The sequence below is a fragment of the Lissotriton vulgaris genome, chromosome 8, assembly GCF_964263255.1.
Source record: "Lissotriton vulgaris chromosome 8, aLisVul1.2, whole genome shotgun sequence".
Classification (NCBI taxonomy): Eukaryota; Metazoa; Chordata; class Amphibia; order Caudata; family Salamandridae; genus Lissotriton; species Lissotriton vulgaris.
The window spans coordinates 1384358961-1384384784 of NC_141696.1; the positions used below are offsets into that span (position 1 = coordinate 1384358961).

Genomic DNA, 25824 nt, shown 5'->3' on the forward strand with positions numbered 1-25824 from the left:
TTTTCATTTGTTGTTGTTGTTCGCAGCATTCACAATGACAATGATAATTGAAAATATAATTATAACATTAATGTCCGCATCATTAGCATTTATATGACATATGTAAGCATGTAACAAAAGTATGAAAAGGAGTTTACAATTTTCTGATAACTGTCTGGCTTTGGCATCAGTAGTCACCAACATAAAAAGAAATTGTCATAAATACTCGAGTGTAGTTAGTTATTTCAGTTGAGTAGTGGCACCAAGACGCCTCAGGCCAGAGCCAGCAGACAGGGTGAATGGCAGGTCACAATGCAGAATTACAACCACCGATTAAACAATACTTTTTGGCTCCCTTTCTTCTAAACTCTTCACTTCCCAGAAAATTAACAATCATTTGCAGATAAAAGAAAATTATGCCAGTCTGCCTATTTTTTGCATGCACATCCCTGGAGGTTAAACATTCAACTTACTAAAACATGTTTTTGCAACAAACTACAGGCCACGAATTGACATTTTTCCACTCTAGATTCAACGTTTATTCCTCTTTCAAGTGGAGCAAAATACAAAAAATGCAAGTGAGTAGGACGAAGCATGATAACATGGCGATGTAGTATAAGGAATAAAATACCCTCTGCCGAGTGTTTAAAGGATAATGCAAACCAGCTAAAAGTTCTGTTACTTTACAAAGAAACTCTGCCTTTGGCCTTTTCCTCCATAGGCATGCTATACTTTAGAGACTTGTGATATCCTTATTACATATGGCAGGTAGTACATACCACTTAAGTAAGTGATAATGGAAAAAAGAGGCTAAAAAAACAGAAGTTTTACGTGCACTATGATGTGGTTAGTCCAGAAGCATCACACTTGTTTGTGAAAACAACGTCCTGCCACAAAGCATGAGATCGCATAGTTTCAAAGGATCTTGTTCCATCTGGCAATGCTGTAGGGTTTAATGTCTTCCAGGTCTCCTGAATGCAGGAGAGCTCCCAAAATAGAAATTATTCAAAACATTGCCATTGCAAATCAGAGCCAGCCTCGCAATAGAGAAGAGGAAAATTGCTAGTGTCCCCGCTTTGCTTCCAATTGGTAAATTGTGCTTACGCGATCAGTGTGCCGGCAGCCCAGCACAGCTGAACCCATAGGCAAAACAATCATGAACGGAATGCCTTAGCGGACACCCTATGACGTAGTCAATCAACGAAAAGAAGAAAAACAGGCTGCTTCTGGTGTCTTCTGAACTGAAGGTCTTGTGGATTCCTACTGAATTTGTCATGTACTAAATAGTATCAAGTCACACATGCCCAAGGGCCAAAAACAGCCCATCTTTACTTTAGGAAGTTGTGTGTGTGTGCATTCATGAGGATGGACTGGCATCAACACGATTATTTAGCACAATTTAAGAGATTTAGGGCCAGATGTAGGTAAATCCTATTTACCGACTCTTAAATACCGACTCATACCGATTCGGTATTTAAGAGTCGGTAAATTGGAAGGAGGCAGATGTAGGTAAATAATTACCGATTCTGTAATAGTCGGTATTTACCGAATTGGTAAATACCGATTCTGTATTTCCTATTGATTCCTATGGGCCTCGATAAATACCGAATCCTGCAAGGGTGCAGGGGGTGTCACTTTGACACCCTCTAGCACCCCAATTCCGGACTTGTGTGCCATGTGGCACACAGACATGCCCGAAGGGCATGTCTGTGTGTCACAGTGCACAGGTGTGCATGCACAGGTGTGCATGCGCACCTGAATTCGGTATTTTACCACCCAAGAGGATTGGGTGGTAGAATACCGATTCTTAAGGGCCTGTGGCACTCTTAGGAGTGCCACCTACATGTGGAATTACCAAATCGGTAAATATACCGATTCGGTATTTTACCGATTCTGTAAATTTACCGATTCGGTAAATTTACAGAATCGGTAAAATATAGGCCCCCTACATCTGGAAACCCTAATACCGGTCGGTAACGGACGAATTCGACCGTTAACGACCGGTATTAGGGCTCCTACATCTGGCCCCCACTGTCTTGCACCACAGAAATGACATGTACAAATTTGCAGGTTATGCGAACAAACCAAAATCTTTTCCCTCAGGGGAATTATTTGTATTAGAGAATTATACAATTATCCCAGATATAAATATAGACATGTATGAAAAGATACATCAAAGCTGTATCTATAGACCATAGGAGTATATTTTGTTCAAAAATCACCTGACAAATGTAGTTGAAACAAGCATGGCTTTGAATGTAAACTTACAGTAATATGTGAAACTGTTTAATGCCAAGAAGGACCCAGAAAGTCACCACTTACGTTTTGACCACACAAATATGTGCCTGTCTTCTTTCTCATTCATACCACAGGAAGATTGGGTATTCAGCTGCAATGTCGTGTCTTACAATTCTTTTCTAATTCTCACTGATGCAAACCAGTGACCACTGGCTCTTTGTTCATATAGCAGTACACCCTGTTACTTTATCGGCACTGCCCCTTAACAACAATTTGTGAAACAGTCTACTGCATGGAAGCACACACCATTTTTAGACCCCCTTAAACAAGTAATAATACCTACACCAATGACATTCCATGAATTAGTGCCCAAAAAGCATGTATCTGCAAGGAAGACCAAAAATATCAGGCCAAATTTATTAAGGAGTCATGATGTCCTTGCATCACCCAAGATGACGCAAGGCAGCACAAATCCCTAAATCAGATTTTACAAAGCCACGCATGGGGAGATTTGCACTGCCATCAGTAGCTTTGTAAACAAATGTGATGAAATGGAGCTGGCTTACCTTACATTTTGAGCTGGGAGATCTTCAATGGGTGGAGCATGGTTATTCCTGTGCACCCATCTATAAATTTGACGCAATTCCAGTTTTACAAAAGTGTGTAAACCTGGCGTTGCTTCAGATTGGTACGCCTCCCACATGATAGAGTACTGAGGAGGAAAATGGGGTTTCTCCTCATTATTTTGTGTTTCTATGCATGATGGGTTTTGCACCATGCATTGACAGAGGAAACTACCTCTTTGGGTTATTTTACTGCTGGAAGGTACCCCTTCCTGCACAAAAACAATCCTGCCCTTAACACAGGCACCCTTGCGCCGTTTTGCAAGGGTGCCTGCTTTGGTGTGAAGCAGCACACATTGCACCAGCGCAAGGAGAGAGCATAAAAACCCCATATCTAAGTAAGTATGGCGCATTTCTGCTCTCTCCCTTTCACACAATTCAAGCCAGAAAGCGAAATAATAGTACATTTTGTTCGTATTGAGTCAAAGGCAAATTCGGTGGCTAGTCAGCCACGTTAAAATCAATATTTTGGCTATGCCATGCTACTTTCTACTCTCCCACTGAAGTTAAAACCTATAGTTCATAATTCTAGCAAAATCCAAGATAAATAAAAAAAACATACACTGCAAATAACAGATTCCTTTAATTAACAGGTATTGATAAAGCCAATAGGTCTGCTGTTGGCTGCCAGCCTTTTGCAAATCTTGGTGCTTGTCATGATTTTTATTAAAACAGTGTGGGAGCTGCCGAGCCCTAGTCAATATTGATAGAAAAAAATATTTTGAAACATTACCACTGAAGAGAACTACTTCCTGTGCAGTTGTACTCCTTGTGAAGGAGCAGGAAGTCGTCATTCACAGTAACATACACCCATGGCTCACTGCCACATGATTTTAAGGGGCGGGCTGACAGCCCATAGAGGTAAGTATAATATATATTAGTTTACTATTATCAAAAGGTCTTGACTTATACAAAGAAACAGGATAGGCGGCTGGTGAGTAGTTGTGGGTGTGGAAAGGGAGAGCTTCAGGTGTCTTTCAAACAGCTACAAAAAAAAATCAACGGAAAGCACAGCCTCCTAGCCAGAGCCGTTCAAGTGTATACAGCTCGCCCAAGCAGCGCTCTGTGGGAAACAAGCCCTTAGAATGGGAACCGGCCTCATGTGCAAACACCTGAAGGAAGCTAAAAGCAATGATTCACTTGCATACGTTGGATTTTCACAATAGGCGTGACGTCAAAGTACACACACAGTAATCCCTTGGTGATGGGAGCCCTGGGTCATGGTGCCCATGAGCGCTGCATTCCTTGTTCATACTGCTACCATCTCCGCCAACATTAATTGGAGTTTGTTCTGCAGTGTCAGATCAGTGTGGTGGATGTGAAGAAAGCTCTTGTCTAGATCATCTGGGAGTAACAGTGCACAGGTGGCAATGTACACCCTCATCTCACCATTCCCCGTGTTAACACTGAGAAATAAGGCCATGCTTACTTTGCGAAAAATAAGTGCTGGGGCCTTCGTCAGGAGGCCTTTGCAGCTTGCACCAGGCCATTGCTCCTGTCAGCACCACCTATGACAGAACCAACACAACTACTAACCATAAAACCCTACAAGACGGCCCATAAAGCTGTAGGAATGGCCTAGAAGGCAAGCAACAGCCATTTTAAGGTATATTGAATTAATAACCAATTGTTGTTTTGCTTCTCTCTATATTAGAGAAACAGCATCACCATGTGGCAGACTGTCATAAGCGCCGGTGTTTACAATTAAGTGTGGCTGCCGAACACCAGAACCCACCGGCTCAAATTAAGAACTGCAATACGGCCATGAACGTCTGCATCATCCCAAACCCTCCCGTCTGTCTAATGCTCACCTACAAGTTCAACTCAAAAAGAATATGCTTTATCACCCTTCTTTTCTGTTATTGGACATATCACTATTCTGGCTTTAAAAATTTATTTGTTAACAAGTTTAATTGTAAGGTACTTTATGAAGTGGTGCAGTCTGTTCTTTATGTCCATGCAGGCTTCCAGCCATGCTTTGTACAGCGCACATACATGATCACTTTAACGCTATAAGTAATACGAGGGATGGCTTGCTGCTCACACAACTGTAGAATAAGCCGTGGCCTATCTGTAACAATGAAGGCTAAAAACAGTCATGATCCAGTTTCTGTTAAATTCCTGGTTTCAATGTTCGAAAGTTCAAGAATGTCTCCTAGTCTGTAGCTCTTATTCGAGGTTCTACAGCTTCAAAAATATAAAGCCAATTTTACTGCTCCTTTTGGAAGAACAGAAAATGTACACTAGCGTTGTTCGCATGAAAAGTCTCGGCTATCTAGGGAATACTGTAGGTCGTCTGCTATTCTGTTGGAGCCAAGTCTTCGTCTTCGTAAGAATGAATCTAGATATACAATCTGCATTGGTCTTCGTTGAAACTGGTGCTTTGTCCAGCTCTGGAGAGAATATAATCTTGAAGTCACTGTCACCAGATCAGTCTGTTGTGATTGATATTGAAATCTACAGCAAGGGGTTTCTCAGTGGTATATGGGTCATAGCTTTGTTGGTCACGGTGAAGACCCCCGTTGACGTGAGTAGGCACTCCCCAGCCATTTCAATTGACGAGCTCTCCATGACTCTCACATTGGATGCATACTTGACACGTATCATGGCACATGAGCCATGGTCTCGCGTCTGTGGTCCATTGAGATCGACGGACAAAGCTAGTTGGCCGGTATAGCCATTCAATCCATGAACTCCGGCGATGTACATGCATGTGGACGTACAAGACATATCCATTAAAATAGTGTATACCCATGGGTCGAGGCCTATGAATGACACTGCTAATAGGTGAAGCATCATATGAGCAACAGCATTAACATTGGAAGGAAAATATGGCAGCAAATAACTCCAGAATTGCTGTGGCCTCCTGTATTTTTATCTATGGTTTCTATGGTTTATGCCTTGTCCTGGTTTGACAAGTCCAGTGTGATGGGGATTTACTGAATTGATCATTACATAGGATAACACTCTAGAAACCTCAAACTTTTCCGGAGACCCAGGAACTATATTTTAAGGCCTGGATCTTGATCCAACAGTGCAGACAGTTTTTCAACTTTCCATTGTGTGACTGAAGCTGTGGGTTGTGCTTCACAGGTGTGTGATGAGATATGGCAGGGTTCTTATTCAGTTTAATTTATCTTTAAAACAATACAGGTTGAAGAAGCAAGTCACAGCTTGTTTTCTTGCTAGGTGTATGCATGTGTGCTATCCGGGCTTTTTTTGCGTATGTGAAAGTATAGTGGTGATGTTATATCGAAAAGAGGTGACTTTGTCTTGGCTGAGCAAGGAGGCGATGCTGCTCTTGTTTAGATGTACCTTACTTACCTCTAATCACAGCCACTGGAATTATAAGAAAGGAGAAAACCAAATTATGTGGCAGGGTCGACTAAATTATGAAACGAAAAAGGCAAATTTTGCAGCCTATTGCCCTACATTTTGTGTTTGTATTAGCTCTTTTTTTTTAACACACGTTAACGCTATCTGGGCAAAGTTTCAATCCTTAGTACCACTTTGACACTCAAATACAGAACACTGGAAGGGTGACTGGTCAACCTTTGTGAAGCTCCTTTCGCTGTGTGGCAACACATGCTGACGCATTTTTTTTACCCTTTGAGCTAGAAACATTTTTTGGGCTGACAACGTCAGATTATTATAGCAGATGGTGGATTAAAACGCAAATGCAGGAAATCCATAATTATGTAGAAAATGCCACAGCTGCAAAATCGTATAATTCCAGTGGCCCTTCCTATAACTAGATAGTAATTGAAGGTAACATCCTTTATAGAACTAAAGAGGAATTGTGCTTGCCCCTTTCACCGTGAATATTTTGTATTTCATATATACTCTAAAAGGTTTCGGTTCAGCCTTATTTACCGCAGGAACTTTCCGGAATGGGTTTGAGACACTGTCAATCAGATCTTGCATCGGCCCACAGGAGTATTTTAGTTCCACTTTCTTTGCATTTGTATGAGTGCATCCTTTCGCTTTCTTTCGAATGCATGAGAAATTATTGTCCATCTTGAAAGTATTAAAGGTACACTCCTGTGCATGCACCATGCCTAAGCTACTGTGATCTGAGTGCGATTCGTCCATTTAGTTTCCCTTTTATCTTCAAAAAATTATAATTATAAACATTTCCAAGCCTTTCAGCACTTTCACTTCATTATTTTCCATTCCACTGCATTGCTTCCATTAAAGGCGGATGTTGTGTGCAGCGGCTGGTCCAAGCGGCACTTGGCTGCCATTTTGAGAAGCTGAGCCGTCTTGCTAGGATGGAAATGTAATTATCTTGTAATCGCGGGTTTGCTGAAGGGAACTTAAATTAACAGTGCCAGAGAGATAAAATAGAAAAACTTTACACCATGACAGGGAGGATGAGCGGGGGGGGGGGCAAAATGGAAGAAACATTAAAATACAGTGCGCATCCCACCGAGCTTTTTCTAAGTAGTAGTGTGCAATGGCATTACTACAGTTCAAAGCAATTATCATTTAACCACCACTTAGATATCTCTTCTAGCTCAGATGTTCCACACTTCTTAGTACCCACATATGTGTTTCCCACTGATGCACATGCATAGCAGCCGAGGTCAATATACACGCTACCGCAAGCCTGAATCATATCTTCCATGCGGTCAATTGACCACCCTCTGCCACTCCAGGGGTCCTCTCAGAAGAGATTGTGTCACATCTGACCGGAGGCCAAAGAAGGTAGCTGAAACCATTCTCTTCCAGTTTGGCCATTTACTAGCACCTAGAAATGGCACCAAAGAATGAGGCGCTTTGCACTAATCTACCATTAACTTAATTAAATTGTTAGCTTTTCAATTTTGACAATCAAATACCAATACGAGCCCGACATATCAGTGCTCTAAGATAGTTCCATTCAACCATATTTAGTCTCAAAAGTAGTCAGATAACTATTTTCACTGCAGAGTTTAGCAGAGGCCTTGTGAAAAACTGTTGGCTTCTTCATACACAAAAATATTTTTTTTTTAAAGTGCAAGTAGGGTGTCTTTGTCATTTATACGTGAACCTTATAGTTCTGCACCTCAGTCAGATAATGTTTTTCAAGAGTGAATTTTCCAACTGTTTCCTGGAGGGGAGGCGTCTGTCTGGGTTTCTCCGGTCAAAAGGTGAAGCCTTCCTCAGGGCGGGCCCGGCTACTGAAAGGGAGTGTCCGCCCACTCTCGACAACTGTGCTCTGGCAAGCGCAGCGTGTTCCAGTTATAGAGGGAGGCGCCCGCCCTGGATTATACAATAAGAGCGCAGATGAGAAAAAATGCAGCAGAAGCAATAGATGGAATGCATTGATCAGATAAACGAGTTGGAACTCTGCCCTCTCCGTGACCTTCATGCAGCATATGAAAAGAAGGGTCACGTACCTGTACCTTATGGAACCTTACCCATCTCTGAAGCACATATATGCATGAATCGATGCAATAAACTGAAACATTTAAGCAACTCCATTTAAGCAACTTTCCCTTGTGCAGGTGGAGATGCTGGCATGTTTACCTGCAGGTCCATCCTCTGTGTTCAGCCTGGGATCTTTGGGGGACAGTCAGGGCTTTAAGTGGGCCGGGTCTCACTGGGTCTGAGCACCGGCAGTTTTTTTAAGGAGGCCTCAAAACGGGTCTCTATCGGGCTCTGTTTTGTGCCCTGGCACAGGCGGTTCGAATTTTCCGAGCATTATAGGGGAAGGAAAATCCTTTAAAGGGAGTCATTTTCTCTCTGGATTTCTCTTCTCTTTTCAGAACTCAAGAGCAGCAATATTGTCGTGGTGTCACCAGGTCTTTATGTGGAAGCTTTTTCAATATTATATACAAGCCACAGTTGCTACTTATTTATGTAACTAACAACTATTGACAAAGGCAATAGTTCTGACTTGTTGTAGGTATGATGTTACTTGTTGTATAATATATCTGGATGCAATGACAGAAACAGCAAAATACCAGTCGGGCGCACACTACGCTAAGCACACATTTTTAGCTTCAGTGTTTTAAGCCACGCCCTTAAATTCATTGGCCCCGCCCCCTTGAGAGACCCCCTAGTTTTTTCATCCAACTTAAAGCCCTGGGGACAGTTGAACAGAAATGGATGCTCAAACCTGTGCTAATGCAGGATTCAAATAAACATGCCCCTGGTTCACAAATACTGCTGCCAGAATAAAAGGAGAATTATTGGCAAGTCAATAGCACTTCATCTGTGTAACAAACACAATGTACAGCTGTGACCCGTGTCGTGGGTATCCAAGCTAGCGGTCTTCCTGTCACCCGTATTCATTTTCAGAAAACACAAGCTAGTCATCTTCAAATTTGACCCCAAAATCTTTTGTTTTCTTATCGATTGAAATGCCTTTTCTGCGTCTCTGTGGTAGCGATGGGCAATAAGATGACATATCAAGACCCTGCCTCAGTCTGACAGCGTAAGGGCATGCAGACATCTCCACCTGGGATGCCACCTTGGTTGGCCAGGCTTGGCGTGCATCGTGATGCATTTTGCAGACCAGCTGGGCCATAGCCGCCCATCTGCCTTGTTCCTCTGGTGCCAGTAGAGCAGCCTGCCAGGTCTGTCATTCTCTGCCTTGTCCACAGCGGTGTCAGCTGTATTGCTATAAATATGGACGTAAATATCCTGACCATTCAGTCCGCACTGAACGTTGCTGCACTCAATGTTTTACCTTCTCTGACCCCTAGATGACTCACAGGCGTGTATTGATGGGAGTAAATTTGATTTTCTATCATTACACAACAAAATAACTCACTTAAATGGGATAGTACTAATAATTTGGGGATGTAAGGGCTATGATGCTCACTGATTCAGAGTGAGTTGTGCAATCGAGTCAGTACCTAGCGCTGTAAGTGTAGCGCCACCACATATAGTTAACGGAATTTGCAAAAAAACTAAATCAGGTTGCTCTTTTTTCGTTTCGACAACTCATATTCAAATCGGTCCACGGACTGCATCTGATCCCTGCCATGGTGTGAGCCGGGAGATCACAAATTGGAATACAAAAGCATTACTTTTGTTTTCATTTTAGCTCTTGCCTACAAACAGCTTTAAGCTGTGTGTTGTTGAAAAGACATTGTGAACAATTACCAATACTTGCAGTGAGCTCTGGGTCAGCCAATGCGTACCCTTGGTTGGTTTTCTTGATAGTCTCATTTGCTTGCTTCTCATTCAATGCTTCCCTTCCTCTTACTGTGTCCCTTTCCTGGATACAGCTTCTTTGCCATCCTATTGGCTGGATGACTTGACTCCTTCAAATGGTCACATTCAGGGACTACTTTTTTCTAGCTCTTTCAGTACGCCATAGCAGTGGGGGTCATACGCTTTCTTGCTCTCGCCCTTGAATGCTGCTTCTCCTCTAAATACCCACTCCCCCATGCACACTGTGTTGCTTCCTCCTCCCCTTGTCTGTTACTTTCCCCAACCCTCCTTTTTTTTCAATCACATTGCCCCCGCCTAAAGCTCCACCACAGCTCGCTTGACCCCACTTCCTGTGGTTCTCCCTGCCCTTCCCTAACCAGATTCTCTGTTGCTCTCTCACCGCGTTCATAAAAACATGTTTTTTTAAATCTTTTTGGAGGGCCTGGCAGTTGTAGTTTCCTGCTGAATGCTCCTTTTCAAGCATGCGCTTTTGCATCCTTTTAACTTTTTAGCGCTTCAAAATTAGCATCCGCCATCTTGGAACTGCAAGTAAAAAAAAAGAAAATAATTTGGTGGCCGCGTCATACCATATGATGATGCTGGATTGTGCCAGAATAAATGGTGCAACTGCATGCTGCAGCAGTGAAGACTATCTATATGCAAACTCCAGTGGATAACGGTAAAGCGTTAGGGGTACACATGGGACTCTTCCATGTAAGCTGTCGGGTTGTTTTTTGGGTGGCGGTAGTTGGCGAATCCTACAACTCTTAAAGTTACTCTTTCCATAGTGAATGATACTCACTGTTGCCATGTGGTGTGCTGGGCCACAGAGCCCTAGTCTAACATGCATAGCTCAATGTATCAGCCTCGCCAGGATTTAAAATTTTGACCTGCTAATTTCTGCATGTCTCAGCATGTAACTCGCTGAGCCATCCTGTTCAAAACCACAGAGGCCACTGGCGCGCCTTGTGGTTGGTAACAGCTGACCTTTTATTAGCGGCTTTGTAAGAAGACGTGGAAATATAAGAAGCCACTGCAATTCTTTAACCATTAACACGACCACAAGCTGATTATGTATTCCTGGCTGCTTTGAACAGGCACTTCATGGCTACAATTTAGTCCTTTCCGAGTTTTGTGCAGGTTCTCAGGGCTGTAAATAAATGCTGTGCTGGGTCAGACAGCCTGGCTCCTGCGTGGGTGGTTGTGACTTAGGCAGTAACTGCCCACGTCGGGCTACCAGCCAGCCCTTGCGCCAGTGAGGACAAACACACAAGAAAGAAGAAATGCTGCAAGGATTATCGAAAAACACAAGAAAGAAGAGATACTAATAGCATTATCGAAAAAGACAAGAACGAAGAAATACTGCTAGGATTATCGAAAAATACAAGAAAGAAGAAATACTAATAGCCTTATCGAAAAAGACAAGAAAGAAGAAATACTGCTAGGATTATCGAAAAATACAAGAAAGAAGAAATACTAATAGCATTATCGAAAAAGACAAGAAAGAAGAAATACTGCTAGGATTATCGAAAAATACAAGAAAGAAGAAATACTAATAGCATTATCGAAAAAGACAAGAAAGAAGAAATACTGCTAGGATTATCGAAAAAGACAAGAAAGAAGAAATACTGCTAGGATTTCAGCGATGACCTTTTAACAGTCAATGTTAAAAGGTGGAACCACCGGAAATTCTAAATGACGTTCGTGCTGCACCAGACTGCTACAACTTAAAGCGTGACAATAGTTGAAGATGAGCAACTCAGCCCAGACCAGTCCCACTCTGGATAGGATGCAGAAGAGAAAGAAACATAGGAAACAGCTCTAGAATAAGAAAATAGTAAGGTGTAGGAACCCCCTCTCATAAATTAGAGGGAACCGATTTAAAAATTAGACCCTGGGGAAATTATCCATTACTCTGGCGTAATTTGTGCAATTTCGCAGTACACAAATTATGTGGAATGTCACAAATTACGCCAGCACAACATTTTGCACACTTCCTTACTGCAGAGGATTGGTTTGAGCAGAAATTGCCTTGTGGGAGACAGGTTCGGGCAGAAAAATGTATAATGAGAGACATTTTGTCTTCGGACCAGTGCCCCTTGCTGGGAGACATTTTTTAATGTGAGGCATGTGCTCATGTTTAATTTACGCTCAAGTTACCTCAAAACGTATTTCACATAATTTACATGTGAATTTATCGTAATTTTCCATATATTTTGCATTATTTTGTGAATTAAATTAAGTGGTTTTGCATTCCCCTGGTTGAAACCTGAATATTTTGCAACATCAATATTATTTAGAAGAATGGTTGAGAATGAATTGGTTCTTTCACCGAAGGTGGACTTCAGAAAGTCGTGGCCCGCCCACCGTTGTCTGAGGCGATATTCCTTTTAGACGACCTTTCTTATGCTACGAATTTGCATAAATGGCTATAGTGTCTGCATGTTTCTTTGGAATCGGTTGAAATGGGCTACACTGCTTGCGATGATAGAACAAACATCATGTCGACGAAGAAGACATAGATGAACATATATGTGGCCTGGTTCGATCAGATTTATAAATAAAAAGAAAGCATGCTGAAATGAGCCATAAAGTCCTCACCAAGTTTATGTTATGATGACCTCGGTAATTATTGTATTGCGTCAGAAATTTACTATTTCAATTTTAACTTATATCTCCCTTTGAAAAGGACAAGGTTTATCAGGTTATACATTGAGTGTTGTGGTAAACATGTAGGTCAGTGTGCCTTGTAGAAGAATCTCTTGTGGCTAAGAATTGCCAAGGTGGCCAACTCGTGTGATATGGTGCGACCGAGGTGGCCAGGCGAGCCATGAAAACCTTGTCCACAAACTAAAAACAGAAATGTCCATAATGAGGTTTTCTGAGAAGGGGTTCAGCCTGTATGAAACTCCCCATTAGTGCATTAAACAAAACAATTGTTTTTGTGATTAAATAAAGCTCTTGTATTCTTCACTACTTGCTGATACCCAATACCTGTGTATTTTGGCAGAACTGAACCTATTTCTTTTCAGGACACAAGTTTAGTATCAAAATGTAAAAGTCTCTCTAGTAACATCCCATGTTTGCTCCTCCTCTAGGAAAGAGTTTCACACTCACCATTACTGTCTTCACCAATCCTCCGCAAGTGGCGACCTACCACCGCGCCATCAAGATCACGGTGGATGGACCGCGAGAACCGCGACGTAAGTAGACTGACAATACGCTGTAGCTTACTGAAATACTCGGGGAAAATTGCCCTACAATCTTAATTGATGCAGACAGTGGAGAAAAAACACCCCTTGCAAATTTTAGTAGGGGAAAACCCATCCACAAGAGAAAACAATACACACCCTGGTCCCAGTGAGAATCTGCATAGTCACAGCTTTGTTGACACCTTGCTTGGAGGGTAAAATGCCTTGCAGAAAGCTCCTGGGTTTCTGATCTCTACATAATTCTTAGAGAGTGTATCTTTTCTACCACAGGAAAGAATTAGTGGGTAATGGTGGAACGGACCCCCTTTCACAGCTCGGTTCACTATAGTGTCAAGGCGCCCCTCTCACAGCTCGGTTCAATATAGTGTCAAGGCCCCCTCTCACAGCTCGGTTCACTATAGTGTCAAGGCCCCCTCTCACAGCTCGGTTCACTATAGTGTCAAGGCCCCCTCTCACAGCTCGGTTCACTATAGTGCCAAGGCCCCCTGTCACAGCTCGGTTCACCATAGTGTCAAGGCCCCCTGTCACAGCTCGGTTCACTATAGTGTCTAGGTCCCCTCTCACAGCTCGGTTCACCATAGTGTCAAGGCCCCCTGTCACAGCTCGGTTCACCATAGTGTCAAGGCCCCCTGTCACAGCTCGGTTCACCATAGTGTCAAGGCCCCCTGTCACAGCTCGGTTCACTATAGTGTCTAGGTCCCCTCTCACAGCTCGGTTCACCATAGTGTCAAGGCCCCCTGTCACAGCTCGGTTCACTATAGTGTCTAGGTCCCCTCTCACAGCTCGGTTCACCATAGTGTCAAGGCCCCCTGTCACAGCTCGGTTCACTATAGTGTCAAGGCAGATGATGTAATAACAGGCCTTTATAGATCATGCGTTTACCCTCAGGGCCTGTTGGCACTATTGACAGATAATGGCTGTTTACTGTTAGCCTACTCAAGGGTTCTCGTACTGTGAAGGTCAGAAGGATGAAAGGCTGAGTGGACTTCAAAGAATTTGTACCTGTGCCCATGGGATCAAACACCGATCCCTGCATCGGATGCAGTAGTCCACTGGGCCACCAGGTCACTACTGCATCTGCCTGATATCAGCTCCATCACCATAGCTGCTTAGGTGGTGGAGGGTCAAGATACACAGACCATAAGGAGAAGTCACACAGGCCCATATTCTACCTGAAAACATGAAATTATGCAGGCAACCAGGAGGATTTGGTCCCTCAGTGATCATGAAAGTGAAATATTAACCTCTCGGTCCCTGCGCCCACACCCTTCCTCGCAGGACAGATCTGGCAGATCGAAACGTATGACATATTCGGTCTGAAATACAACCACTGTCGGTTTATTTATGCGGCGCGCCTTGTACCACTTTGTAAGTTATGAGAACTGCCAGTCTTAAAACAAGACTTCCATTGGGAAGCTGGAAGTGGATGCCCTGGGGGGCACTTTTTCAAAGACAATCCTTCTTGCCAAATAGATTTTTTTTTTAGGTATGTGGGTGGAGGAAATGGAAGAGTGGGTGTGTGGAAAAAAGCTAAACAGATGAGGAATGGCTCGGAATATCTGGGAACAAATCCACCAATGTTTCGAATGTACTGCCTTTAAAAAATAACAGATGTAGCCCCTTGCGACACGGTGCAACCTTAATATTTGTGCTCCGTGGGACAAAATGACTCTGCTAACTTTGTCAACATAATTTCAGGGATTTATTACTTTAATGGTGTGAAATGCACCTTCTGAGTTTTCTTTCATCACAACTGCATTTTTGAAACAATAGACCTATTCTGTTTGTATGTTCAAATATAGATTTCTGAGAAATGAACAGCAAGAAAAAAACATATTCATGCATGCCACATTGTTAAATTCTGCCCTCTAGCGGCAGTGAAATGCGAAGCAGTCTTTGCTAGGGATACAGACTCTTGCTTGATATTGCCGGTTCTATTCCTGCCTTTACTCTTAAGCAGAACCACTGTAATTAAGCATTTGGGCGGCTGCAGTGTTTTTTTTACATAATTATGAAATTGCAGCAATTGCCGCATAATCCATTATCTGCTGCATATCCTGCAGATTTCAACCAAAAAAAGGTTGTATCACGAATGGTTCAAAAGTTACTAAAAATGCAGTGATACTTGTTGCCGCTCAGTGGAAGGCCCTTTGCAAAGGTCAATTTACTGTTGGCTACAGCTATATTTGGGTGTTAAACGGGTACTTGTGAGGTGCAACCTATGCCCAGACAGTGTTAACACGTGTAAAAATGACAAAATAATGAAGTAATGCTATCTTATCATAATATGTGCTGCATAATTTGCTTTTTCTTGCCGCATAATTTACTCAACTATGCTGCTTGATTTGGACCTCCCCTACCACCTAATTCCAGTGGCCCTACTCTTAAATTACTCCCTCGGAAGGCAGTTTATGGTTAGTCAGCTGGTATGCAGAGCTTGTTCAATGTAATAAAACTTGCTGTTCTCTTCCCTAAAAACGTTATCTTTCTTCATTCTTTTTTTCTCTTTTTCAAACCTTGCTGTGTATGTTTTATGCTCCTCGCATGTGGGGGTCACGAGGCCATTTTCTCGCAGAGTGGGCATGACCGACCAAACCGTCAGTAATTACATTCTACAGCTGTGGTCTGCATTACATTAGGATAACCTGGGCGGGAAAGTCTCTTTAGCCGTGTACATTATCACTCAGATGTTCATATCCTACCTCGGGCTTCAACAAGCTTTTCCGTCCCCAGTGCCCTATTGGACAATCCTACCCTGCACCTTTCGGTTCACTCGTGTGTCCATAACGAGCTTTCCTCTGAGTAAGTAAGGCTTTCATTTTGCTGCTAAATTCAGTAGGTGAGACGGGGTGGGCTGCTCCCCGTGGGCTGAAGAATGCAATTCCGTTGACCTGAATGGTTAGAAAAGGAACCGCCGCCGTGCTTCGCTTTTACCCAATAAAAGCCGTTGCTGCAGTTATTTTTTTTTTTTATCTCAGTTATGAAATCTCCCGGACGAGCCCCTGGCAGTCGTTTGTGCTGCTTTGAAGTTCGGTTTCCTGTGCGCGTGCCGCAGGGCCTTGTCTACGACTTGTTTACATGGTCGGTGGCGCAGCGCCGTAATCTGTCGCCCACCTGCGCGTGACGGCAGACGCGTCACGTGACCGGGAAAAAAAACACAAACACAGGAGGCTGTTGGGTTTGTGTATCTTTTACCACTACAACTTGCGTTAACAGAATGTCCCCTTGTTGTGTACTGCGAGAAATAAATTACTACACACATTCTGCCAACTAAGACGATTTAGATCACAAATAGTCGTGATTTTGCAGTAATGTATGTGTTTACATTCTCTAATTGGATAGACACAGGGCACACATTCTAAAAAAAAAAAAAAAGAAATGGGGGGGCCTTACCAAGGTAGGCAGTGTGCAAGTGACATCAGAGCGAATGACATTGCACACTGCATTATACGCATTTGCATCACGGGAAGTGACATTACAACCCATTAGCTCACAGGAAGTGACATCCGATCTTATGACCTCACTCATGTTTAGCACGCAGGGCCAGACTGGGAACCCAAAGTAGCCCTGGCAAATATTGCCAGTCTGGCGCCCATACAGTGCATAACGAGCACAGTGAGAGAGCCTGACCAATACAAGGGAGTTTTTCAGGGGTTCCCCTTCCAAGAAATTGTGGGGATTTTTTTTTTAAATTATAAATCATTATATATTCAAATGTGTTTTTCTAAAGCATAGTGAATGATAACCTTACAGTGCACCAGGATACAGTATTTTTCATCACTATCACCCTCAGACACTGGCGTAATGAAACTTGGGACCCCCTCCTGCAAGGTACATGGAGGGCCACCCTTCCGGACTCATTATGGAGATCTCTGGGCAGAGTACTGTGCTGAGAGGGCCCTCTGGAACTTGGGGGCCCCTGCACCGCAGGCGCTGTGGGGGCCTGTGTTACGCTACTGCCCTCAGACAGTGTCTCTCATCTCTCCCTAGCTCCTCTCCCACATGTATTTCATTAATTTTTTTTGCACCTCTCATACCAGTGTAGGATGTTGGGGCATATCACACACATACAGAGACAATGAATTATACGTGTGTAAATCAGTGTATAGAAAATGTTACTTAGGACAAAAGGGACTAAAAGGTGTATTATTTACATATCATCCCTACTGGTAGGCATTTTATAAGCATAAACTCAGGATTCAGAACGTAACATAGTGGTTAGGATTGACTTTACTAATAAGAATTTATTTCTATCCGAACAAACCATTTTTAGCAAAATTAGGACAATATAAGACTGGGGAAAAACATAACTTTCTACCTAGATTACGATTGTAGCATAAACAGCGCATAACAAAAGGGTCTCTGTGACAAAAGCAGTAACCCATTGAGCTATGCTCATAACAAACTGTTGTGTGAACTGCATAGTACACACTCTTAGTAGCAGGCATATGAACCCTCTCCGCTACCTTAGATGAGTCAAAGCTGCCACTAGACAAAACTTGGACCAGCAGGTACATTAATCACCAGAGTTATCTTAGCACTTTTATTGTTGCCTGAAAACTGTTGGATATACAAAGAACTCTACAGAACAGCTGCACTGCTACAAAACCAGTACCCGTTAACAAAAGCGTCCCTCACCCTTCTTGCCTCCCAGAGAAACGACTTATGCCGAGCCCGACCAGTCCGACCTTATCAGCAGGTCTAACATGAGGACATTGAGTGCATTCCAAGATGATTTAAGAAATGCGATTTTGTGCCAAAACAGTGGCACAATCTCGACAAAAAATCTGGGCCCCAATTCATAATATTTTTTAAAAGACTGCTACAAGGAAATTGGCAACAAGGGGAAATGTTGCAGTAAATCCGTTCTGCCTAATTTGTTGCAAAGCATGCATTTTAAAATATCTCATGATGTTAAGGCACATGCGGCAGAGATCTTTGTGCGGACAGTAAATCTCAGGGAATAATGGCGAGAAACTCTGGAGGTTAACGCATTTGCTGGAGAGATCTGTTTTTTTTACCTAGTCCTAGTTCTGAATCAAAGTAGCATAGAAGGTTAATGTGTCTCCTGCAAAGCACATCATGTAACATGCAGATGACATAGTTTTATTTAATGAAAATAAGTAAGTGGGTTACTGTTTTTAACACAGAGGTCCTTTTGTTACTTGCAGTGCAGTTAAAATTGTAATTTTTAATTTGGCGCAGTGAGCTATGAAGGACATGTGACTCCTACACTTTATAACCCTGTCTTATGTAACATCCTGTACATTGATTTACACACTTATAGGACTGTTAATGTATAATGTGCATGTGTGATGTAAAGTACTCTGAGACCCTGCATTGGGAAGAGTAATGCTATAAAATAAATAAAACGAAATTGTGCTATTTAAATTGTTATTTGTATAAATACTGAGACAGTCCAACACATCAGACATTCCGACAGTGCATGCATATTTCTTATTTATAGGGACTGAACAAAGTTAACATCATGCCTTTCTTATGTACTTGTGAAGTTATAACAAGCTGTGGGCCTTTGTCTCCCTTCCATTGCATTTGCATGTAAGTGTGAGGCTCCAGATAGTTCCCAGCCAGGATACTCGAACAAAAGGAAGCCTGCTGACCCTTTAACTTCGGCTTTTATTTTGGGCCCAGCTGGAATTTAAAATAACAAACCCCTCTCACTGCCTGCAGGTTGCTGCTCAGAACTAAAGCAGACAACGTGCAGGCACTGCTGAATGTGTCCCGGTGTCTGAAAATTACACGCAATTAGTTCAGCATATTTCAGTGGGGCCCAATGTCTTGGCAGGGTTGGAGAGTGGTTGGACGCCGTCTACCTTTGTGTACCCCCCGTATTGTGTCCTGTATAGATCTATGTAGCCAATATTGACTAGAAAAATAGGTAGGTTTGTCAATTCAACACCGTAGTTCTTCAGGGTGTGCCATTAGGCACAAGAGAAGTAAGAAGACAAATAAGACTAAATAATCAGAAAAATATGGCTAGAGTGAAGGGTTTTCTCAGTCGGAGGTTGCAAATTTGCATTTGCAAATTTCTGAAATCTTCTGCCGAGGTTGGTAGAGTTAGGGACTCTGCTGGAGCTTTTTAACATACTGTTTTTTAAAGGGTACCACATGGTCCCTTGTAGTCACTTCACAACACTTAGGAGCTATTACGGACTTGCGTTAAGCTTACAAAAATTTCATACAAAATTACAACATAGTCATGAGATAAAGGTATAGAACATATGCAAAGTAAGCAAGCTGGAGACAAAACAGATCCTAGACTGTTATAATATGCATGGTAGCAATAATGAAAGAAATATACAGGAATTAGTGGCTAGCTGCTTCAAAGTTTTGTAATTTGACTTTAAGAAAATCAGTTGGCTGTGTGGCATCATCAGGACTTATATTCTATTTTTAGTTTGCACATGGATTACAATATCAGGCACTTAACCTCATGGGTGCTGCTGACGAGCCCCCTTCCCCCGCCTCTCCCCCCCCCCGCACAGCTGGGGGAAATTAACCTCATGGGTGCTGCTGACGAGCCCCCTTCCCCCGCCTCTCCCCCCCGCACAGCTGGGGGAAAACACCCCGCAGCGAAGGGGTTAAAGAGATAGGAAGTTGTAGACATATACTATCAATTCTTCTTTTCTTTCAAATTGGAAATAACAGTGGTGGCTGCTTCTTGAAAGTCAATGTCGGGTTGCATGGTGAACAGTGTCTTAGCTATCATTAGTGCAGCATGTTACAAGGGTATTGGGGATGCCACAGTTAAGAGAATGCCTTCCATTGCCTTGCCTGCATTAGGGCCCGTGACGCCCTTACTAGGCCAGTGGTTTTGTATTATACTCAGACCCTTGTGTTTACCCCTCTCAAGTTTGGTATAGTCTTATATATTGATGTATGATCATGCACAACATTCATTTGCCTATCACTAGTAAAGCAATTCTTAATGTTTGCTTTTACCTTCTTCCGGTGTAGTCTCCTGCTCAAAAATAGGGCTAGAATGGGCAATGCCCTAATGGGCTACATGTATCAGTAATGGTGGTGCTGGAAAAAGGCATGATCAGGTGCTACGCCCGACAGGTACCACCACCGTTAATTTGAGGATGGTTACTGTTTCCTCACCAACTACGTTAATGACAGCTACATTGATTGTTCAGGGCCCATGACTTTTACCTTTAACCCTGGTAAACAGACAGCATACCACAGTAAAATCTGCTTTAGTCGCTGACTCAGTTTTGTAGGAATCTAAAAGTAAAAATCGCAGCATGAAATCAAAATACTAAGACTTAGTAGAAATGTTAAACCATTAAGAAATACTTCTTTAGACAGCTTTAGAAATTTTTATATACTTATATATACACATATATGTAAACATGCTGGTGTGGTCAGTCTGTACGCTGCTACTGGTTGCCCGTATTTCCTGTTGGATATATATATATATAGATAGATGTTAAGATGGCCATCTCAAAGCAGAGTAGTGGTGCAATGTGTTCAGCATTCAGCTGTCAATGTACAGCACTTTGAGTGACAGGCACCTCTTGTGCAGATCAATCACGTAGGCATGAGTTAAAAGCTATTCTAAGTGACCGCAATCCATAGTTCCTGGTACTGCCCGAATGGCACCTTAGTTGGGTTGGTTGAAAAGTCATCACAAGATTTTTGACTACCATGTCACAGGAAATCCCGTTATGGCGTATGACAATGATTCAATGAAGCAGGTATTGCCGGTGAGAAAATCACGGGCTATGGAATAAAAACTTACAATACTTGTAAAACTAATAAATAACGAACATCTCATAGATACAAACAAAATACAGGCAAATAAATATAATGGTATCTGAGGCTGCAAAGGGAAGCCCTGGAGACCCCTAAATGACTGCTCCACCATCGGTTACTATCCCAAGGAATGCCTGCCTAACCAGTGCAAGTTTAGTGGATCACCAGGGCAGTAGTAGCCCTTCTGGATACTAGAATCTCAGGGATTTGGAATCCGTGAGTTTGAGGGCCAAAAGAGTCGAAACAGTGATTCCATGTGACCCTGAAATGGCGTCCATGATTCCACGCACACTAGCCCTCATAATCAAGAGTAGGCCATAAGCGTAGACACAAAAGCCAATCTCCAGGCTTATGTCTCATCCCTGAAGTCTGGGCAATTTTAATTATTTATAAAAGTGATAACTATCAAACATCCTAGAAAAAGTTTGAAAATGTTTTCTTTTTTATGTACTTTGGAATGTTTGATAATTATAACTTGTCAAATAATTCAGATTTGCCTGATTTTCCTAGTAATTTCGTTAAAAAAATCACTGTTTCCTAGATGGGGCTCCCACTGCGTTTCAATGGAAATACTCCCATTCCGGTATGGCCGCCATTGGTACGTATGGCTCCTAGCGGGTCCTTTCTTCAAGACCTTTTTATATTTTTATTATCACCTCCTTTTATTTCATAAGACTGTGTTGCATCTATTAAACATCTAACAAAACAAAATTAAAATCTTAGATGAGCACAACCCTACCACGCTTTAGCTAAAATTGCACCAAATTGTCAACCAAGGCAGCTGGTTTTCTCTAATACTATTTATATGGTACATCTAACTGTACTGAGAACCACCATTGGGGCTGCTAAAAGTGCATTAGAAACATGCAATCAAACATATATATATATATATATATACATATATATATATATATAGTTTCATAAAATAGCATGAATGTGCTGATTTCTGTTTTAAAACATTGTTTAGCATACAACCTTTCCACGGACAGTCTGAGCACTGAATGTTTCATTCCATTAATTGTAAGTTCACTTGTCCAAGCACAAAGCCACAGTTCTCCTTTTCCATTGAAATGTTATTTTTGACTTTTAAAATGTTTGCTTTCCAAATGCTACAGCTGAGGGCTATGGAAAACGGATCAAAAATAATCAGAAAAACAGGTTTTGTCTCCGGTTGGAAAGAAAATACATATTTTTCCTCTAGCTGGTGAAGACTCTTATTTCTCCCTTCTCCGCTTTCAGTTAGTTTATCCTAGCAAAGCAAAGGGCCTCGTATATCTGGGTTATATATATAATTTTATTTTTTTTATTTTTACCAACTTTCAAAATAGAAGTGTGAAGTCTGTCTCGGACAGTGGCCTCTTTGTCCGCTGACGTTCCTTGATTGCTAAGGTTACACGGCTTAAAAATGGAAATTGTGTAGTAGTGGCTGTTTTGTTCTGTGAAAAGGAAACTGTATATAAAGACTTTTGTGTTTTGTCAATACTGTTATTTTAGTATTTCACCAGTACTAGGCTACGGACAGAAAATGACAGTTTTTTAATGAGCGTTGTGATTTTATTTGTTTTTTCTTGTAACGTGGTCATTGTTACAGGTCATTTAGAGTTAACTTTTGGCAGCCATATTTGTTTTTATAACAAGGAAAGAGTCCTTATCACCCAGGATGGTTGGAGGCAGGAAACTATAACAAGCCCTCATACTAACTCATTTCCTTTTATATGTTGTACTGTTTCAGCTGTCCGAATGTAATCATCATTACTCTAATCACAATAGTAATTTTTTTCATGAAGATGCACATTGCTTAATTGTAGCAGTAATTGCATTTATATATTGCTTACTACCCATAATGAGGCATCAAAGCACTTTTTCGGCTAGGAGCACGCTACTCTGGAACCCATAAAGGATTAGCGGTGAAATTAGAATAGTGAAATATGAAATGAATTTGACCAGTGGATATGTTAGTCTGTTATTTGGATTGAGAAGGCAAGTGGAGGGATAGAAGAGGGAAAAGCTTTACATTTATATAGTGCTTGCTACCCCTGATGGGGTTTTAGGTGAGTAGCATGCTACTCCTGAACCAAATAGTCCTTAAACCAATCTGCTCAAGCCACATTTCAGATAAAGAAATTGCTTTCCAATAGCCTTCATCAGGACCTCATATATTTGTTTCACTTAGGCAGCTTTTTGTAAGAGGGCAAATCAGTGGGTTTTAGCCCTGGGAGTCAACTATAGTTCACCAAGTGTCTCATCACTCCACATTTCAATTTCATGGATGCCCGCTCAATCAGCTTTGTGGCAATAAAAAATCTTTTCATCTGTATAAACACATCATCCAGTTTCATAATTCTCACCTCTTGGTTTGTAACACTGGTGGTTTATTTTGCTAGTGAAAGAAACAAGATGAACTCATGACCCAGACTGTGTGATTATTGGTGTCAACAAAAGGCACACGTTATATGAAGCAAGATTTTGCGAGTCGTTGAAACAAAGACTATGTACATCTTAAAATATGAAATAAGCAATTTCAGTCAAACAAAAGATAATATACCAACTTTTTTAGTGTTGGAATCTTCTCAGTCTTAAGATATAGCATCGTTTTCATGCAGGAGTATCTCTCCTTTGATGTGATAAGTGGATATAGGGTGGTCGGCTGTTTGAAGCAAAAGGATGTACATTTATCAGCGCTTTGAACCAAATTGGGCCAATTTGTTGATTTTTGGAATTATATTGCAGTGTAAGACATATTTTGCTCTAGAAAATAGCTCCAAAGCAATGGAAAATAGCCTTTTACGCTATAAGGGCCATCTTGTAGGGGTACATGGGTATTTCCCATGCAATCCCCCATGTATTTTGTTGCAAATACCTATCTACTAATGATGATTTCCTACAGTACAGTACAGTTTTCATACAAAGTAGGAAAAGGTATCAACTATGTCTAAGCATAGTGTTTTGTACTGGGTGGTAAGCCTTCCAGTACAAACTTATGCCTGACAACACACACACACACACACACACCACACACACCTTTGCACTGTTGTGAAAAGGTGTGTGCAGCTTAAGGAAGGCTTAAGTCTGCCAGCTCAGAGAAAGGGAAAACACCACCATATATTTGGAGATATGGTGCTCCTGTGCTCTCTCTTTTCACACTGCACATTGCAGCAACTTGGTTGTTGCGCTGCATTACGAGAATTCTTTGATTTAATGCCTATGTTCCGCAGAGAGCGTCGGCTCATGTGATCATTGAACAACTCCAGCGCTCTATGTGGTGTTTGCTTACCTTTTGTTATTTAATGTGTATATCAGCTGCGACCCGTGTAGGTAAGAACGGTGAAGCCGGGTGTTTGGGGGGGGGGGAGATTTCGACAAAAGACGACGAGGGAAAATTAATTATGTATTTCATTTTCCCTTGTGGTCGTCTCTCGATTCCGCCCCACCCCAACCCGGCCCCACCGTTGTTACCTGCACGGGCCGCTGCTGGTGTATATATTTAACACTAAGCCTCCACTGCGCCAACCAAACAGCTGCGGAGCACAATGGCACTCAAAACACTAAAATAGCATTCAATTGTATCCGTTTTTCCCACAAGCAGGAACTCTTGGAGATATCAGGGAGTTTGCAACCTCAACTCCCAGCGCCTAATTTCAACCACTGGTTGCAAGGGGTAGACACCTGCACCCATTTTTGGTGACAGAGACTTTTCTCATCTTCAAACTTGTACCTGTGACAAGACGGAAAAAAGGCAGAGGAGTGAGCAAGAAGCGATGGGATAGGAAAACCGATTCAATGGAAGAAAGTGGAGATACAAAATAACTTTCAGGAGGAGATAATGAGATAGGAAATGTGGGGTAGTGAAAGAAAGAGGAATGATGTGGACTTAAGACTGGCCAACATTGGGATTCAGCCACACCGGCATTGAGTAGCTCCAGCGGCAGTCTTCTAAGAAAGGCCTATGCGCACTTATTTATTTATTGATGTTTACAGATTAAGCACTGTGATCTGCTAATAGTTCAACTACGTAAACAAGGGATTTTTATGTGAAATGACAGGATACCTCTCTAAGGGCCAGATGTAGGAGCCCTAATACCGGTCGGTAACGGCCGAATTCGGCCGTTACCGACCGGTATTAGGGTTTACAGATGTAGGGGGCCTATATTTTACCGATTCTGTAAAGTTACCGAATCGGTAAATTTACAGAATCGGTAAAATACCGAATCGGTATATTTACCGAATCGGAAAAACCACATGTAGGTGGCACTCCTAAGAGTGCCACAGGCCCTTAAAAATCGGTATTTTACCACCCAATCCTATTGGGTGGTAAAATACCGAATTCAGGTGTGCATGCACATCTGTGCATGCACACCTGTGCAATGTGACACACAGACATGCCCTTAGGGCATGTCTGTGTGCCACATTGCACACAAGTCCATAATTGGGGTGCTAGAGGGTGTCAAAGTGACACCCCCTGCACCCTTGTAGGATTCGGTATTTACCGATTCTGTAAATACCGAATCTGTATTTCACAGTGATTCCTATGGGCTTCAAGGCCCTAGGAATCAATGTGAAATACAGATTCGGTATTTACAGAATCGGTAAATACCAACTCTTACAGATTCGGTAATTTTTTACCTACATCTGCCTCCTTCCAATTTACCGACTTTTAAATACTGATTCGGTATGACTCGGTATTTAAAAGTCGGTAAATCGAATTTACCTACATCTGGCCCTAAATCTCTGCGGTAACATCCTAGTTCAAAGTATTACGCCAAAATGGAGAGAATAAATAAGTACATTTGTCCCCTGTTTAGTTGCACAATTATAAAAAAAATGGCATTTTAGCAAGTGGTATAGCG

At 42.1% G+C, this 25824-nt stretch overlaps 1 protein-coding gene across 9 annotated transcripts in view; it reads left to right on the forward strand.

Moving 5' to 3' along the window:
• Positions 1 to 25824, forward strand: part of RUNX1 (RUNX family transcription factor 1) — a 615617-nt gene that overhangs the window by 515145 nt on the left and 74648 nt on the right. For 5 of the 9 annotated variants that reach the window (XM_086935375.1, XM_086935380.1, XM_086935382.1 and 2 more), the window contains one exon: positions 13085 to 13189. In XM_086935375.1, the coding sequence (XP_086791501.1) occupies positions 13085 to 13189 (105 nt within the window). Of the gene's footprint in view, positions 1 to 13084; positions 13190 to 21518; positions 21576 to 25824 lie in introns of all 9 variants that reach the window. The other 4 variants (XM_086935378.1, XM_086935374.1, XM_086935376.1 and 1 more) reach the window with 1 other exon arrangement.